The 20,325-nt window shown below is 40.7% G+C and overlaps 1 protein-coding gene across 1 annotated transcript in view; it reads right to left on the bottom strand.

The window, feature by feature from the left end:
- The window catches only part of PROM1 (prominin 1), a 1,709,767-nt gene that overhangs the window by 1,060,039 nt on the left and 629,403 nt on the right, over nucleotides 1-20,325 (bottom strand). The window contains 1 exon segment of the mRNA XM_044062202.1: nucleotides 18,220-18,309. Coding sequence (XP_043918137.1) covers nucleotides 18,220-18,309 — 90 coding nt within the window.

Below are 20,325 nucleotides of genomic sequence, written 5' to 3'. Positions count from 1 at the left end.
TACACTCCTTAGTGATCTTGATATGTAGCTATTTGTCCTGGAATTTGACAAGGTGGAGTATGATAGGACTAGATTGGGATGAATTGTTGCAGGCTCTTTAAGTACCCTGATCTTCCTCAGAAATAAAGAGAGCTACGACTATTATCTCCTTTCTAGTCTAGTGGAACTTCTCGGATTACTTTTTTAAAGGAAATTTAAAGCCTCCTTTCTTTTGATAATCTTGATGGTACAGGCAGTGTGTGTATCTGAGAAGGTGCATGGAAGGGAATCATACAGACCCTGGGTATTACTGCCCTGGCACACTCGGCACATGAAATGGCCATCCCAACAGAGAGCTAGAAAGACAGGTGATCCCCAACTCCCTCTAGAGTGGGGATAGCCATAAAAGGCTTTAGGGATTACTCTGTTGGATCCTGGAAAAGGAACACTGTTTTCCTGATTAATCTTCCAACTCTTATCTTTGGGCTAGCATTTGTTTCTGGAAGTTGCAGTGGCCTTGTCAAGGTCTCCAAGAACCTTGTACCTTACTACTGGCTATGTCTAAAACAAAGTTAGCATGGACTCCACTGCATTCTAGAGAATAAACACTGGAAAGTTTCAAACTCGACTCCAACAGTAGCAAGGGTCTTGTTCATATTTCTCTTATTTTCACTTTCATGGATGGACCAACAAATCAAAGGTTCACCAAAATGGGTACAAATGAAGGCTGTTTTTGCTTCTTCACCACCAGTATCTGTCAAGACACAACCATGCATGGCAGCATAAAGAAGTGTGTTCCTCCCTGCTTGTTCAAGTATCTGCACCATCTGTAGCATTGCCAGCCAAACACATGGTGAAGTTGGATACTGAAGATACGGATGACATCTAGAGCTCCAATTTAAGTTTCTTGTTATGGTCTGGCAATCCTTCTAGTAATTGTCCCATTCCATCAGACAGATTTTTCTGGAAAGGAAGCATATGAGCAATATAGCTAACTGCTTTAATGGAAAGATATACTGATGATTAATTTCACTTCCCTAGTCTGTCCAGTGCACATGCACACACACACACACACACACACACACACACACACTTCTCTTTACTGCATGAATGGACAGTGGGGCTCTGTGTTGCTGCAGTATTCTTAACAGCAGACACTGCAACAAGAGTCAACCTGTGGAATCTGTGCTTAGTGGTGCCAGTTTCTGGGAGGCCAGATCAGAAGACCTCTTTGGAACAGGTATCATGAGATCCAGGTTTTACAAAGCCATCTGAATCACCAATCACTCCATTTTTTCACTGAGGGGAAGCACCCTAGAAGAAGCCTGAGAAGATGGGAAAGCCTCCTGAATAATGCACTGAAGTGCCATCACCTTTTTTCTTGCATCTTCCAAAACTTGGGGTCATTGGGAGAGATACGGAAAAAGTGGTTGCTTCAGTCTCATCCAAATCCAGAGTGAGAAACTCCTGAAGGGAGTAGACGTGCTGCCTAAAATTTACTTTTCCTGCTTATTCTCACAAAGGAGGGACCCAAGGAAGAAAAGGACTCAGTTTGTCTGGAAGTAATAAAGGCATTTAAGCTCCTTACCCTGGCTAAAAGTGTGTTGAATCTCTAAGGTTCCAGTATGAAAATATCTCTACTGGAGGCAGAAGTGGCAACAGGCACCAAAGGAAGCACATGGAAAGGATCTTGTCTGATGGGCACTGAGCTCACTACTGGCACAGGCCACATCTGACCCCGAGTGGCCAAAGCCAAAACTAAACAAGGCTGACAATACGCCAAAAAGTACAACCCTGAGACTGAACCTTAAAGACTGAGGCCTCCACTGTGCCTGAGGATAACAAACAGAATCAATGTCAAAGACTGAAAGTCTGACTCTGGTGACAGCAAAGTCAGCCCCGGCAAATCTGGGATTGACATGGGTGCTGAGGGCACAAGTTCAAGTCCTTAAGTTGAAGGCTTTATCACCACTTATATCAGCAGTAAAAAAAAAAGTTAATGTCAACAGCAGAGTTCACCTCAATGGTACTGACAAGAAGAACCCTTAGTCTCAACAAATTTCAAACACTGAAGGTCCAAAAAAGATGCTGAAACTAACATGTGGGACCAACTCACAGGTACCACATCCAGAAGACCCTGTGAGAAGAACCTGGAAGAAAGTGCATAAAAGAAACAGGTAATGCAGAAAGATGTCTATCTTCCTCAGCGTTACTAGGAGAGAAGTCTTGAGACATCAGATGATGGAACAGAGAACTACTGCATCCAGTCCCAAAATATCTGGTAGAAGAGGGAAGGGGCTGGAAGGTAAAGAAATCTTTTCAGCTTCGACATCAGATTAACATGATGTAGTCTCAGTGCTAGGAATGTCTGCAGAACTGTCAAATTCAGCTCTTACCAGGAGGTGAGAAACAACTGACAGTAAAGAAATTGACATACTTGGGTCACATACAGGCCTTTTTTTTTTTTTCTTTGGAGCAAAACAGGAATGCATAGCAAGTTCTTCATTAGAGAGGTCTAACTTGATCTTTCTCTTCAAATCCTTCTCCTTTCCTTTAGCTTAACAGGCAAAGGCTCAGGTTTTGTAACTGAAGACACTGATATCAACGCAAGGCGAAGCCTCCGCAAAGGCAGAACTACCTTTTAACTTCTTTAATGCTATCCTGTTTCATTGTCCATGATAGCGGAAGGCTTAAAATCGTGACGATTTTCGTTATCTTCCTTGAAATGATTTTCACCAGAGTATAACACAAACTAAATTTATGCCCGAGGAAAACATTTTTCCTGCATCTACATTTCTTAAATTCTGTCATCCAAAATTAGCAGGCGATGTAGTGCAAACAGAAGCAACAACAGCGGCAAGCAACAGTGAAAAACTACAACCTTCAGAAATGCAATACTTTAAATGATACAGACCAAAATGTACAATTTAAGTAACAAAATAGTTCCTCTTCTAACAAAACGTAGAAAGGGTTCAAGAAAAAAATATCTGAACTAAAATGACAGGTGAAATTGTGAGGCAAACGGCTTCAAAATGAAGAATGGGAAGTCAGTTACTCGCTCAAAGAAAGGTAGAAAAACTGGAACAAACTGATTTTATGACTGCAGAACTGAATGCCAGAAGGTAAGACGGGTCATAAGGGAGATGAAAAGTGCTGAAAAGTACAACTTTTCAACATAAAATCTAGAAATTTTATTTGAGTAGCATGGGGACCACATTATGCAAGGCAAGTGTCTCAGCACAGTAAAAGATAACTGGAGAGGGTCTTTCACACAGGATTACAGGCAAGGTGGGGAAAGTTTTAGGTGCTACTCTGGTCTAAGTCCTAGTGGTTGATGATTTCAGACAGGAAGTTATGGACTTACCATAATGGCAGATCTGGATGAACCGGACCATCTTTGGCAGTAGCAGGAATAATGCTGTCAGGTAGAAAGGGAGCTAAAAATGTTCCTAGGTGATTAAACCCCTCCTGTTTCCTTACAATGCTCTGAGGTAATACTTTCATCTTTAAATCTCTTGTCTGGCATGCAAAGCAGATCAGCATAAAACAGATCTCTAAACTAAAACAAAAATGAGCAGTATATTACTGAGGACAGACTCACTTATTTGGATGCAGTGTTACAGGAAGTACATCATTTTAGTTTCTGGTATGAGAAGGTCTGCCCTTGGCACAGCAGCAGAGCTCCAAGTTCACATTTAACTGCTACTCACCCCACTGAGAATTGTGTTCACTGAATCAACTCTTAGTCCTTAATAAAAAATCTGAAAACCAAATTGGTGGCTGCCTATACTTTTTATATGCTGATAAACTGTGGAATTCTCTCCCAACAAACACCAGAAATTGCTCACTTCTTAAGATCTTACTGAAAATATACCCAACAACAAAATGGTTCTGCACCTGCAACTCGTCTATTGCTGAGCTTCCTTTTTGTTCTACTCTTATCCCGTCCACATTTAAAAACCGTAAAGAAATTATACCCATCAACAAAACACTCCTGCTCCTGTACCAAACACCATTATGAAGTCCCCTCCTTATGCAGCCAATCATGTAAATAAAATCCTCATACACTGTGTACTGTTTACAGGTCTTAAGTGAATATGTACCTCATCTGTTGTATGTATACTAACATTTCAATGTAGCTTTATACAAAATACTGTAAAGTAATGCTGAAGGTTCTACAGATGAGCTTACATGGTGATCACCTGCTAAATTATATGTACCTCAGTGATATATAAAATATTTTCATTTGTTAGTTCATGCTAAATGTCTGTGCAAATGTATATAACATGGATTTTTTCTTCCTGGACCTCTGCCAGAAAGGGGCTTTGCCTAGTCAGCATTTCTCAATAATCATTGGCAAATAAAGATTTCCTTGGCGGACTCCATCACAGAAGCATAGCCTTGATTATTATAGCCCCAAATAAAGACTAGACATAGAGATGCACCCAACTTCAGAGTTTTGCATATTTAGTGAGGACCAGGCAGCTGCTGGAAAATTATTATCTGCAGTAAAAAAAAATATCTTAAAAGACAACCACAGCTATAGAAGAAATGGGCTTAAGATAACAGGCCAAAAGTCTTATTATGCAATTAGTTAGCCAAGTAGCTACAGCAACCTTACTGACTTTACAACTATGATTTTTTTTCAAATTTGCTACATGATTTTGTTCCATTCACAAAAAACCTGAATTGGTTAAAAACATCCACACACTGCAGTAAATACTCGACTCTGTTTGAATACTTAGAAAAACACAGGAAGATGAACTGACAGATTCACAATAGGTTCAATGGCTAACTTTGGCAAGAAAGTAAAGTTTGTGGCTGAGGACAGTTTCTCTTTGAAAAATGGCAAGCACTGTTGTTATACAGACAAAAGCTTCTAATGCAAAAAAAAAAATTCTGAATGACATATTGCCCCCAGAAAGAAAGTATTAAAGACAAAAATGTTAAGATTGTTTTAGAGGCTGATTCCAATGGGAAAGGAGAACAAGCGACGTAAATATAGACTGGAATAAAATCAACTCACCTTCCCCTTCTCTATCCATTAACCTATACAACTTCACCCAAGTAATCCATTCAACAACTCGTCCTAACAAAATCCATCCTCCTGGATCCATCCTGGACTGGATTCTAGTTTCTCATCCCAACAAAATAATTCTCTCAGGCACCATCCCCGATACTTTTAGTGACCATCTCCCTGCCTTCACTCACCGGTCAGCTAATTCCACCCAATTTCATCACCAGTACATTCAAACTCGAAATCTCAGCAACTTTAACCCTACAATTTTCTCAAACACCTTTAAACTAATCAATTGGCAAACCCTTATTATACCAGATTGGCTAATCCAACCAGCTCGGACAACAAACAAGTAAAGAAGTCCGGTCAGTTATGTATCACATGAAGCAAAAGTAAATGTACGGTAAATGTAAAAGCAAAACACCAACTACTCAACTAAAACAAAATAAACATTACCCATATACTATTTCTCATTCCAACACAAACAAAATGAAAACTCATACAGTCGCAAATGCAGCACACACACACACTACATAACCACCAGTTATAACCCAACAAAACCAAGCATTGTCATAAAACCATTCACTCACCTATATTCCCTACAATACATATACACACACAACTCCAAAAATATACATATTAAAACACACCAGACATCCCTTGCAAAGTAAAAAACACACACCATACCAAACGTCCACATCAGCATACATTTTCTAAAACCGCATACATCTTATAAAACCGCATACAACACCACCATCTAGTGACCAATTACTAAAAGTACATATTTAAAAAGATAAATACAAATTAACACTACACCACAAAAATTAAAAAATAACATGTATTTAAATTAAAACAGAAATAAACAATAAAAACAAACTGAAAGTGTGGACTATTTTATCTCACAAAAAGTGGAAGAATACAAAAAAAGCTAACAAAAACACAAATAACAACAATACAAATATAATACAAAGCAAACTAACACCATTTAGACAATGCTGTAGAACATTTCAACTCTATTTTCCTAGACACCCTAAATTGCTTAGCCCTCTAAGAAACAAACGAATCAAAACTAACTCTGCTCCTTGGCTAACAAAAGAGACTAAACAAATCATGCATCACAGAGACAAAGCCTGGAAGCACTATCAAAAAACCAAACTGTCTTCTTCCTTCCTCCAATACACCCAACTTCGCAACCAAGTAAAAAAACTAATCACTTTAGACAAAAAAAATTACTATAGTAAACTGCAGTCTAACAAAAATAAGAACCCAAAACAATTTTGGAAATCAGTTAACTCCCTTCTACACCCAGGGTCCAAAAATAATCCCTGCCCAGACCCAAGTTTAACTGACGAGGAATTGAGTTCTCATTTCAACACCTTCTTCACAGAATCCATAGCTAATCTAACCAAAACATTCCCAAACATCCTCTCCTCAACTCCCAATAACCTTAATAAATGTCTCTTGAATTTCCAGTTCAAACCAGTTTCAACCAGCTTCATAAAAAGGCTCTTATCTAATCTTAAACCATGTCCTCCTTCCTCAAATGTGCAGCTGAAGGTATTGCTCTCCTATTAGTATCCTGATAAACAGATCCTTAAATGAACAAAGGAGGCAAAACACCACTATCTCTAATTTCCCCATAGCCCTACTCATCTAAAGTTCTAGAAAAATGTGTCCACCACCAGCTTTTACCTTTCCTAACTCAGAATCACCTTCTTACTCCCACCCAACATGGCTTGCCATAGCACCATTACTGCCTTACTATCCTTCCTTGAAACAGTCAACGAGACTCTGGACTCCTTGTATCCACAGTACTACTAGATCTATCCAAAGCCTTTGACACCATCTCCCATACACACCTACTCTTTCATCTCGCCAACCTTAATCTCTCACATACTCTTTCCTGGTTCTCCAGCTACCTATCTGAAAGATCTCAAGCTGTCAGATGGATGAACTCTACCTCTTCCTTCTTGCCCACAGGGTCCATCCTCGGACCCATGCTCTTCAACATCTTTATAAATAATCTACACTCTGTCATACCTGACACCACAGTCATCCAATATGAGTTTGTGCTGCCTCTAACTTTTCTGAACTCCAGACTAAAACACAAATAGCCTTTTCCACCACAGAGAACTGCATGCACCAAAATCACCTCTCCTCAACTCTAATAAATCCAAAATTCTTATTTTTACCCCTTCCAGACATTCCTCATTCTCTGACAAAGATTCCTTCAAAGTCCTCAGCCAAACCAACACTGCTATAGAAGTAGTGCCTTCTGCTAAACTAACACCTAAAATTCGATCTCCACATCCAACAAAACATAAAGAAAACCCACCAAAAGTTAGGTTTGCTCTACAGAAACAACCAATTTCTTTCCAACTCCTCTAGGCACACCCTGGCAATTACATATCTTCTACCCTCTCTTCTCTATGGCGCCCCTCTTTTAACCAATCTGTCTATTTCCAACATCTCAAAACTTGAAACTTGCTATAATAAGATCTCTAAATAACCAAATCCAAAACCTCAACTCACCACTGCCTTACCCTTAGATCCCTAAATTGGCTTGAACTTCCCAAGCACCTGGACTACCTCCAACTAACCACTGCTCACAAACTAATATTTTACCCAGACTCATGCCCTGCCTTAATAAACATCCTTCCACCATACACTCCAAACAGATCTCTGAGATCTGAACACCAAAACCTTATCTCCATCCACAAACCCAATTTCTACTCTCCTTCTCTAGGTAAAAATGGAACTCTCTCCTTCTCTTAGGACTATACCTAACTAATCCTTCAAGACCCTACTTCTCAAATACCTGTCATCCAAATGGAAATGTTCCTGCTCTCACCAGATATAATTTCCAGGGATCTCTTCCTCTGCAAAAAACAGAGTTTTTTTTTGGGCACATCTATGTATTTTTTTACATTTACTCTGCACTGTATTGCTTCATTATGTTTGCTCTTCTTGCACATTTTATGTAAATGTATTTCCTGACTGCTTGAATCTTATTCTTGTATTATACCATTAACTTTATGTAACCATGTTTCATTGTATGGCCTCCACTGAAAATGGGCACTTCTTGGCCCAGTGGACTTCCCCGGTAATCAAACTGAAATAAATAAAAAAAATAAATAAATAAGCTTTTGCAGTAAAAAATATCACACAGAGCAACAGAATGCTTGAAGCGGGGTTATAAGAAAGGTTTCCCTTCAGAGAGGTCTTTTAAATTTTGAGATGCCGAGGACAAGGAAATCAGAAATAGCAGCAATGTACACTTAAAAGAAGAATGACTGAGGTCTTTGTCAAAAAAAGACAAGTAGTCAAAGACTGATGGTACAGGAGCTATACAAAGAAATAGGCCATTTGATGAAACCCAAATGGAAAAACAAAACTTACACTTATTTATTTAACATTTGTTTACCAGGAAAGTCCAACTGGACACAGGTCCTTTTTCAGCAGAGGCCCGGGGAGAAAAGCTCCATGAGCAATAGTACATTTTCACACACATTACAATAATCAATAAAGTAAACAAAATGTAGTATACATAAGAACACAGGAATTGGTTACATCTTGACAACAAAACCTGGGCTTTGAACATAGCTAGTACTATTTGTAGGTATGACTTATGTCAAGATATAAGGTTAAGACAGGTCAATAGGAACAAAGGATTAAACATGCCGGAGAAGTTGGATATGTTTTGGGTATACTGTGATGTATCAGAGCACTCATGAGGGGTTAAGTACAGGAACATAGCCACTTATTTTTTAGATGTGCTTTAAGTGATGGCTTAAAGTGGTTAGTGGATGAGACAGAGAATGGAGTTAGGAAGGGAGTTCCATATACAAGATATATAGCTGGAAAATAAAGATTCTCCTGCAGGGTTGTTGGCCTTGGAGATGGTAAGTTCTTGTTGTTTGAGCGACGTGGTCTGCTGGAACTCTAAGTAAGGATGAGATTTTGTAGTGCAGAAGTTCTAGTTGATTGTGTTACAATTTTGTGAGTTAGAGAGAGTTAGTTGTAAAGAATAATGTTGGGAAGCTTAAGCCAGTCTAGTATCCTTAAAGCTGTACAATGATGTGTTCTATATGGGCAGTCAGATGTAAACTTAGCAATTTTATTATAAAATGCTTTTAGCTTGAATTAGTTAGTTTTCCTTAGATTAGTTAAAATTGGAGAGGCATACAGCAGAGTGGAGAGCAGATGGGTTTGTATTGATGTAATTTTGGCCATTGGGGTCAGGAACCTTTTTTGTGCCTATGTAGACTTCCAAGTTTCTTATGGACTTTTTTTATAGTTAGGGAGACATGCAAGTCAAATTTTAGAGTATTGTCTATTTCCACTCCAAGAAGCTTTGTAGGGATTGTCGGGGAGATTACAGTATTGTCTTTGGCTATTATGTTAAATGTTGGGCATGAGATAGATGTCTTGTTAGGTTGGAAGAGTAATAATTTAGTTTTGTTTGGGTTCAGGATTAGATGGGCATTGGCTAACCATGTTTCAACAGAAGTGAAGATTCCTGTGTTTGAGAATGAAGAGTTGATATAGAAGTGGCAGCACAGATAAGTATTGAATCACCTGCACACTGTATTATAGAACCATGTGGCGTAGCTGTGTGTAGATTATTAGTAAAGAGGGAGAAAAGGAGAGGGCCCAAGATAGATCCTCAGGGGACATTAATGGATAAAGGAAGGCATGGAGATAGGTCACCTGCCATAGAACAGATTGTTGACGGCCAGATAAATAGTTATGAAACCATGCTGTGGAAGATGGTGAGAAGAACAGTTCAGTTAGTACATCTATTAGTTTGGAATGGAAGACCATATCAAAAGCTTTTAATAGGTCTAGAAAGATGGCAGATACAAAGTTGTTGTTATTCCTTGATGGATTAAGGTATTAATTAGTGAAGGATAAGAGAGCTGTAGTGGTACTATGTGATTTGTCAGTTTTGTGGAAGGTCCCCCTTTTATGAAGTGGGATTACATGGGAAAGTTTCCACAGTTGAGGGATCTTGTTTTCGAGAATGGATCTATTTATAAGGCTTGATACTGGGAAGGCTATATATTCAGCTGAAAATCTGAGGTGTTCACTGGGTAAGTTATCTTTGGCAAGTGTAGTAGGTTTTAGTTTCTGTAGTAGTGTTTTACAGTGGCTGTAGCAACTGGGGAGAAAGCAAATGAGACACTGCTAGTCATAGACTTGGCTGGTTTGGTATCAGGAGTAGAAGTTTGCTGTTTGGAAAGGGCAATTATAGACTCAGTAAAATGTTTGTTAAAAATGGTAGCTATGCTATCGGAATTGTCGTGGATGTTTGGTGTTGATGTAGTAGATTTACGTGGGTGAAAGATTGCGTTTATTGCTAGCCAGAATTTTTGAGGGTTTTTGATATGTGTTTTGAATGTTATGATAGAAATTTATTTTATCCTGTTTTATTTTGGGTTTTGTTGCCTTATTTCTAAGTTCTTGATACTGCTGTTTAGAAACTACAGTGTTAGTCTTACGCCATAGTCCCCAGGCTTTATCACTAGTTTTCAAAAGGGCCTTAGTGTCTCTGCTTAGCCAGGGAGGCATAGTTTGATTTTACTCTGATGGTTCTAACAGGTGCATGTGCATTTACAGAATTAAGTTTTTCTTGCAGAGAAGTGAGAATATGGATTATCCATACAAGGGTAGGCAAGTTCTTTTGCTATTAATGGAACTTGCAAAATCAAATGTTTTATACAGACACAACCCTGGTTGGGGACTTGCTGAAGGGGTTGGACAGTAGGGTCTTGAAGAGATGTAGGCAGTCTCTCTAGCAGATGAGACCAGGAGATGGGAACCACAGTTGTCAAGGTCAAAACAGAACTACAAAATTACCCTGGACTTTTGTTTTATTTTTTGAATAAACCTTAGAATCAGAAGAAACAATGGGAAAGCACAGAGGAGTCTTAGGAGCCATCAATGGATAAATCACTCAGATGCTGCTCAGACAGCAGGTAGGGGGAAAAGTTGATCTAAAGTAGGGACTTCATTTGTCAGCAACCTGTGGGTCTTGGATCCGATATCGGATGCGAGCCGGCAACTTGTTTCAAACTAATGGATCCGAGCTCCTAGCTCCTCCCCTCACCCATAATCCCTTGCCAACCCTCCATGACCTCAGATCTAGTTTGCCGTGCTTGTGGATAGCTGGATTCCTTTGAGCTCGAATAGTAATCGTCAGTTAAGTGTGGTTTTTCTGTCAAACTTTCTTCTTTTTTACAAAAATATAAAGTGTGTAAGTGTTAGGTACCCTGTAGTGTAAAAATATTTTTCTTTTAATTAATTTTTTCCCTCCCTTCGCTGTTCGTTAGTGAGTGAGTGTGTGTGTGTGTGTGTGTGTGTGTGTGTGTGTGTGTGTGTGTGTGTGTCTGTGTGTGTGTGTGTGTGTGAGTGTGTGTGTGTGTTGTGTTGTGTTTTGGGGCCTGTCTGTTTGTGTAACACTACCTTTACTTTTAAGTAAGGCTGAGATCCCAAAAGCCATTTTTTCTAAATGTACTGAGTGTGACAATAAGCTCTCCCCGGCTGATGGCCACACTCGGTGCGTTCGGTGCCTTGGGGTTGAACACCTCACCTCAGGCTGTACCATTTGTACAGTGTTCAACCCCAGGGCACTGAAAGAGCGGAGGTCGAAGCTGGTCTTGGTGGGACTTTTACCCCCGGACTCGGCTCCGGCCTCCGCTGCTCCCATGGCACTACCACAGGCTGTGGTTGCTGCCACTCCTGCCCCCCTTCCTTCGGCCAGGAATAAAACTCCCGCTAAAGCGCTGGACAGGGAGGCCAGGAGGGAGAAGCACCACAAGCGGCAGGTCGAGGCGTCCCCTTCGGCCCCGCCAGCTAAGCGGGCTTCTCCCTCCACTGCTTCTAGGTCTCCTCCTCCTCGGCTCTGATCCCCTTGTTTCTCCCCAGGGCCCGAGGAGGAGGAGGCCCGATCTCCATCGAGGTGGCATTCCAGGCCTGCCTCGGTGGCCTCTTCGAGATCGATGTTCAGCATGTCTGATGCAGACTTGGACCGGATGATGCAAAGGTTCATCCAGGCCCAGCTGCAGATGGGAGTGCTCTTGCACCCCCCCCCTCCTTCGGGGGAGATCTCGACACCTTTTTTCCATCCTATTGCTCCTTCTCCGACCCGCTATCCGGGCTCGGAGCGTTCGGAGCCGAGCAGCGTTGGAGCCGGGGGTGGGGTCGGCGCTGACAGTACTTGGTACTTCGGAACCGACCCTGCCCTCGAGCCTGTTGGATCCAACCTCTCTGAGCCATGGCCCGAGCTTCGGATCAGAGGGATTCAGTGTGCCTTCGGCTCCGTCCAGGTCGGAGTGCACTGGTCCTTCAGATCCGATGGTCTCGATGCCGGTTCCGATCCCTTCATTGGATCCGAGTGGGAGCCGACTCTTGGAACCCAGAGAGAGTGGTTCCCCCTCGGCCATCGATGTAGTGGAAAGAGCTCTGTTGAGAGCATCCGGACCCCAGGCCCTCGTCTCGGCTCCACCCTGCACTCCCTCTCTGCTGGGCCAGGCTTCCATCACCCTGCCAAAGGGAAAGCCTGCTTCAATGTCCCAGATGGTTCCATTGGAACAGGATGTTGCTGGCGAGGCCTTCTCAGACAGCCCCCTCCCCCCGAGGAAGTGCCCCGCAAGCATAAGTGCAAGAGGAGCCACGTGGACTCCCCTGAGTCCTTAACTGAGGACACGGACTTGGATGAAGGGGAAGGCTCCCCAAGATCACCCCCTGAGGATGTCTCCTTTGCAGACAATCATGGAGATGCTGATAATCAGAGGTGGGTGGTCTGCCCCCAAGTCTTCCTCCGATGAGTCCGTGTTTCTGGAGGCATTCGAAGCAGGCCCTTCTACCTCTCGGGTGTCGCCTCCGGCCGACCCTTTGGTGGACCTTATTACCACCAAGGCGTGGAAGGATCCGGACACCGTGGAGCCAATACCCAAACGCCTGGACGGAATACTAAGCTTCCCCTCAGACCGGTCGCACTGGAGCAAGGGTCCCCCCATAGATGCCATGTTGACGGCGGCAGCCACAAAGAGGGAACTAGCTCAGGAGAGCCCCTCAGTCCATCCACCGAGCAAGGAGTCCCGCTTGATGGACCGCTTACGGAAGCAAGTTTTTAGTTCAGCGACCTTCTCGGTAAGGTGTCTGAACTATATGGCACATGTCATCAGGATGCAGCGGGATCTTATCAAAGAATAAACCTTAGAATCAGAAGAAACAATGGGAAAGCAAAGAGGAGTCTTAGGAGCCATTAATGGATAAATCACTCAGATGCTGCTCAGACAGCAGGCAGGGGAAAAGTTGTTGTTGCACTTGGCACTGGTTGATGAGGCAAAAAGGTCACATCAAATGCTTCAGTTAGTAATGGAACAGCTACAAGTCGATAGCTAGACCACTCAAGTGACATCAGAATGAAATGGCTGAATCTTCTAGACTGCTGTTTTCCCTAAAAACCTAGTTTGCAGTCAAAGTGCTGGATGAGACTACAGTTTCTGAACAGGGGGAGGGGTGTCTTTTCCCCTATTTTGTGATGCATCAGAGCACTGCCCTGCCACATGGTCAGTGTAGATGGCTACTGTACTTCGGCATACAGTGTCCTGCAAGGCTTAGAGCATGAGGTGGCCTGCCTCATCTTCAGTACATTCATGTTACAACTTGCCTATAATTCTGATCATATACCTCGGGCAGAATGCATTTGAGAGTACCCTTCCCCCCTGCCAATCATTAGCAGACCGGAGTTCCGCTGTGGCGACCCCTAACCAGGAAAAGCCGAAAGACACAAACAAACTACCGCAGAGTCAGGAATCAGAAAAAGATTGCCCAGAGTCAGGTTCATTCATAGTGTGCAACCACAATCCAAGAAGAGCTCTGCAAGCTTTGGAGATTTGTGTGCGCACAGCCATAAAATCCAAAATTTCAAGAAACTATTTTGCAACCTCCCAGGGGCTGTTGATGTTGACTATAGACATGCAACCTGAGCATTCAAGTGGAACACTACAGACTAAACTTTTATTTTTTTGTATGCACTGCTCTGCTTTGGTTGTTACCTGAAATGGGCGATTGATATGGTTTATGGTTTATTTTGCTCACCTGAAGTCAAACAATGAAGACCCTTAAAAGCAATAGAGAAATATGACAACTCCTCTTACAAAAAGCTAACTTTCATGCACAGCATGGCAGTACTTTTTTTGGGCCATTCTATCAGAATGCTTGTCATACTGTAGAAAAAAAAAAAAAAAAGATGAGTGGGACTGCGGTGAAAACTAAAACCAACTCACCTAGGTTGTTGATAGCAAAAATTCTTTATCATTACCATTACTACACTCTTAACCAGAAAGATATTATGTGTTTCTTTTCAGTTATGACACACTACACTGAGCGAAGTATAAAGCAAAGCAACCATCCATTCTCCAGTCACCCACACTGTCCAACTCAGACTTGCAGAGAAGCTGCAGCCTAATCTAGAATCCAGTGAGTGAAAGGCAAAGTAATAATTTCTGGACAAAATGCCAGTCCTCTACAGAATACACGCACACACACACACACACACACACACACACGCACGCTTACACACACACACACACACACACACACACACACACACACACACACAATCTGAGGAACAGCAGTTAATCTTAAACAAGAAGCTGGGGTGTGGGAAGAAACCAACGCACCTAGCAAAAACCCACATGGACACAAGCATGAAATGCAGGCTCAACAAACCAGGTGGCCAGAACTTATCTGGAGAACCAAGCACTGTGAGGCACTAATGCTAACTACTGCTGCTGCAATGTGCCACCCCAGCAAGAATTCCTTCAAGGAAAAAATACAAACCTACATAAAAAATAGAATGCAGCAGATATATTTTGAAACAACATCTGCAAAGAATATTAAAAACACATAGCAAACAGAGTTAATGAGTTAACACTGGATGGCTGCTCCAGGTGAATTACAGAAAATAAAGGAATGATTTTGCACCTTCCGATAAATATCTACTCCCTGGCTATTGCCAGAAAGTCATGTGCATTAACTCAATCTTATTATTAAAGCCATATCTCCTCTTATGGCCTGAATCTAGAACAGGCATTCTGAAGATGAAGATTTTGGGGGGCAAAAGCTGTGGACAAATAACAAGGAGACCTAAAGAAAATCTAGATCCCTCAGAACCACAAGGGCGGGAGACTTAAACCTTGACACGGTTATAAATAGAACGTGCTGGAGGGACAGATTCATCACCCAGAGACTCCCTATGCTGTGGAACAAAATCCCGGTACATGTGAGGCAGAGCACCTCGCTGGCCTTGTTCAAGAGGAATCTTGACCAATGGATGGGAGATCGCAGATATACCCCAGGGATTACTTCAGTGTCACTGCTTGACAGAGGCACAGAAAAATGATAGGCATAGTTTTTATTCAAACTAAAGGGGTGGCAAAAGCCACATAACTATGGGCTAGGCTTATAAATGCCCTTGGGCAGATAGCCTAGTATGAACCTATGAACCTATGAACCTATGAATTCAGAAAACTTTATACATAGTTGTAAGAGGAAGCCATGGCTAAGTCTAAGGTAATACGGAAGAGCACAGCTCAAAGTGCGAGTGTGTTAAGTGTGGATAGTCCCTGAGAATGAACAGCTCGCGGCTCATTGTAAGCTGTTTATGCTGCTGGACCCCTGCGGGAGTATGAGCAATCCACAAAAACAATCTGACAATGATGAGGAATCGCACAGTAGGCAGCCCTTCTGCTCAGCAAAACATGTCAAAATTCCAGCCATACTGTAACACTTTTGGGAAACTGTTATACAAAGTCACTTTCATGTACTACCATAGCATTTCTGTGTAACTAGTAATAACTAAATGTATTACGTAGCTGCATCCCCCCCCCCCCCATCTCTCTTCTTACGACTCACTGCTGACTCCTAAAGTGACAACGTAGGCTACAGTATTACAAATGCCTACCCATCTGTCCATCACACTTCTGCCTCCCCCGATGCCACTAGAAATTCAGGTTATAGAAAGTTATAGAAAGTAATAGTTTACTGAACATGGGGCAGTAGTGCTTACATGGCCTGCAACTTAGAGTAGCTCATTAACTGTTCATGACGGATACTAGCAATAGCAGAGGCCAAGCCTGACATACAAGGCAAACCACACAAGAGCCAAGCGAGTATAAAATATAAATAAAAATAAATTTGGTGATTTCTGTATACCACGATAGAAAAATAGCGATAGTTAATGTACCCCTAACAAGTTTCTTCTATTCATATTAACATTTAAACATTTAGTTTTTAATTAAACAAAATATATTCAACGGACTAAGAAAAAATATCTATTTTCATTTAAGTCTATGAACAAATTGTACATGTATTCGGACTATAAAATTGAAGACATTTTGTACTGATTGTTTATTTCACTTATATTACTCTAAACAGCATGCATTATAAATGTTGGTTTTAAAAAGTAAACTAGAAACAAATGAATGTGCAATTTTTAAGGTAGGTATATGTTAATGCAAACAGACAGCAACATTTAATGAGAACTAATGCAAACGGTATAAAAGTCAACTCAGAATGTGTGACAAACAATGTTAACTAGTTCTGGGGTCTAAAGGAATCTAAACAAAATGAAATATTAGTAAACAAGGGTAATATAACACACACAAGCACAAATATACAAGTTAACACACAATAAACAAAACTAACATTGCACAACACATCACGACACATCACAGCACCAACTTTCCAGCAACAGTTACCTTTGATAGCCCTTTCCACTTTTACTTCAAGCCAAACAAAAATAAACAGATAAATAAATACACAGAGGCAAAACAAAATGTAAGTCAGGAAAATGATAATGGTTAAAGATTAGATGAGATATGCAGCATGGAAATAAAATCAGATACAGGTACTAACTTGCCATTTCTTGTAGACCATTCAGTAAACTCAGTGGCAACAAAATACTCTCTGCTGCTTGGCATTTTATTAGAGTGGCTTGTTTACAGATTTCTTCTAGTTACTGTAAAACTATTTAAATAGTCAAAACTGGTGAAGAAAACAAGTCCTAACAGTACTTAAAGCTAATTTGCTTATTTTAACTCCAAAGAAAGCAAATAAAATCTGTGGCAAGCAAATTTTGGATTGATAAATCTAAAATTTATGAGTTGCTGTCCTCACTTAAGAAGTCAGTCATTGAGCAGCCTACTCAGCCTAAACCTTAAATGAGCATTAATTTACATTTACTAGCGTAGACAGAATAATACAAACACAGGAAGAAAGCAATGCACTAAGCACCTGCCAAATGAGCTACACAAAAGTTTCCTAACTTAACATTTAATTGCACAATTTCAGGCTTAAGCATTGCACTGTATTTTTGTCCCATCTCAATAAGTGATAAAAATACATGCCAGTATGCTGGTCTATTACTTTAAGAAAAACAGTACTGAGGACTATTTCTGCACCAAATCCTACCACAACAATTTGAAGCAGATGTTTACTGCTCATTTGCTACAGTGAGGAGGTCCGTGTGCATTTAGAATGCAGAGTCCCTTTCGTAAAGAATGTACTGCTGCCTTACTCTCAACTGGCTGTGTCATGTTAACAAAAAACACGTCTGTTAGTGCAGGCAGAGTGTCTGTCTGCAGTCCCCTTTGATCTGGGTCTAATTAATGACTCAGGAGAGGGGAGGGTTTATGTGGAGAGGACATGAGCAACAGAAAACCAACTCCCCTCTCTTAGAGAAACCATCAGTTTCCCAGAGACTAGACTGGAGCACTAGGTGGATGGAGACGTTACAGTCCAAAATACATTTACACAGGGTGCACATTACAGAGCAAGGTGAACAGGAATACCATATCCAGTTCTAGTTACTTATTCCACCCACTTTCAGTAAGATACCTCAGGTTATCCACTCACATATGAGGATGTCACGCTAGGATAATGATTACAAACAGTGTTAAGAACTGGAGAGTTGAAAACTTGATATTAAGCAAGAGACAAAAAAAGAGGAGGGGGAAAATAATTTTAACTGCAGGGCTTTTGAAAACTGTCCCATTCAAATGCATTTCAACAAAATCAAGGTAAAATAAATGAATAAGTCACTAAATCAAAGTAAAAATGATATGAAACATGCACTCAACAAAGTCTAAAATTAGCAAACAAAAGCAGTATTTTCAAACAAATGAGCAAAAAAAAAAAGGAACAGATCTTACCTCCTGCCATGCTTAGAGCTGCATCAAGTGCAGGGTGAACATCTTTACCCAAATGCTCCTGAATTCGGGAACCAAGTTTTGAACTGATGTCTGGAAAAGACAGTGTATTGCAAGAAGATTTCAATAAAGCAATGCATTTTACAAGGAACACTATAAAAACACAGATTAATAATATAAGCTGCTCTTTCAGTCAAAGATGCTTTATCAGTTCACCAAGAAGCTATGTCAATTGCTCATTCTCATTAGACTATCAGAGTCACAATTTCAGCTTATTCATTTCAAGTATTCACTGATATCCACACAGAAAAAAGAACTTTGTGTAAATAAGGAAAGATAACAAAGATCATCCACACTTTATAATCAGGCACTTCACTGCAGTGTAGAAGAACATCTTAATGATAAAATAGAAATGTTCTGTAAAGTATACTATAAACATTCATTTTCCAATATCTGCTCCATCCTATCAAGGGTTATGGGGAAAATGGAACCTATCCCAGCAACTAGTAAAAAATAAAGCAAACAACCAATACCGGATGTGATGCCAGGTCAATTCCTCACATATGAGTACATGGATCCTTATCAGTTGATTGAGTTTTCAGAAACTCAAAATTCATATTGGTAAAACGATATGATGAAATTTCCGAAAATCCAAAGCGTTTGAATGGAGATCTCAGTACAGAAAGGATTGGGAAAGTTACTATTTTCCTCAATGTGTGCAATCTTGGAGTCAGTATTATATGTAATTTGTGAGGGGTGCAGGGGGCTTCCCCCCCTGCAGAAATTTAAAAGAAGACAGATTGTTTTTTCTTAATGTTTGAGTTTTCAGAAATTTGATCATATTGTCTGGCCAATATGAATTTTGAGTTTCTGAAAAGTGTGTCAACTGACAGATCCACGTACACACATGTATCTGCAGGTAATTTGAAGATCATTAGTACATATCAATGCACATGGCTTTCAGGTGTGGGAGGAAATCACAATACCTGGCAATGGCTCACATCAATACAAGGAAGAACATGGCAGGCTTTGTGCACCCCCATCCAAGAAAAGAACTGGAGAACAAAGTGCACACAGTACAGCTGACTGTTGCTCCACTATTAACATTAGTTACTTAACTCAACTAAGATTTCAGGCAATTTAAAAGCTCTGAAAATTCCACTCTGCTATTAAAGATCTGTGCAGACTAGCAATCTGTTCACACAGCCATTAGATTTGTCTGTGCTTGCCAGTTTATACATATAACCCTGTTCTTGCTATTAGAATCAAAGCTTTACTGATGGTGTGTGAATCCCACAAATATAAAATAAAAATATTTTCAATTTAGTAGAAAAAGCCGGAAAAGAAATGCCCCAATATTAATGAATCGCATGCTCACTTACAAAGGGTCTGCAGTGCTGGTATTTAAATTCAGCCTTGGAGGGATTAGTCTGAAGATGGGCACTCCAAATTGCAAATGCCAGGGACAACTAACATGACATTTATTTTTCAGTAAGAGATCTGGCTGCAGGAACTGATGCCATTAGCCTTACGACTATGCAGCAGAGAAAATTTCCCAGGGTACTTGTTTTTAACTCCTTATCATCCGTAAATGGAATTGCTAGTCTACATTGCTCCCTTTCTGGACAAAGGAATGGGAACAGAGGGCAATAAAAGTCAAGTGTTGGTGTATGAGGAGGGAGGAATTCTTCTTGCTGCTAGAGTGCCACTCAGAGTAGTAGTACTGTGATGAGTCCTCCTACCATTTATATTTCAGATCAAAGACTTCTAGAAGAAAGAACATACAAGACAGAGAATGTGAGTGTCCTTTTGGGATTATGTCCTGTGAGAACATAAACAGACAGTTTCTCCAAATGAATACACAAACAAAACTGGATACAACCTCAGAGTATTTTTGCAAAGGAATGAAACTACAACCACATGGCGCACACACCAATGCTGACTAAAACAGCATTGGTGAAGAAAACCATAGATGTTGAGATGGCTTCAGTGCAGCATGCTCTATGGCACCTTTGCAAAGTTTTCCTATACTTTTCTGAACATAATATAATACAGTCTGAAAGTCACTTGGGCATCCAATAGAATCTTGCTTTACTTCTCCAACCTTAG

This window comes from Protopterus annectens, chromosome 2.part1 (assembly GCF_019279795.1).
Source record: "Protopterus annectens isolate FY-2018-M chromosome 2.part1, PAN1.0, whole genome shotgun sequence".
Classification (NCBI taxonomy): Eukaryota; Metazoa; Chordata; order Ceratodontiformes; family Protopteridae; genus Protopterus; species Protopterus annectens.
The sequence above is the reverse complement of the archived record's forward strand: the minus strand, read 5'-3'. Positions and strand labels throughout refer to the sequence as shown.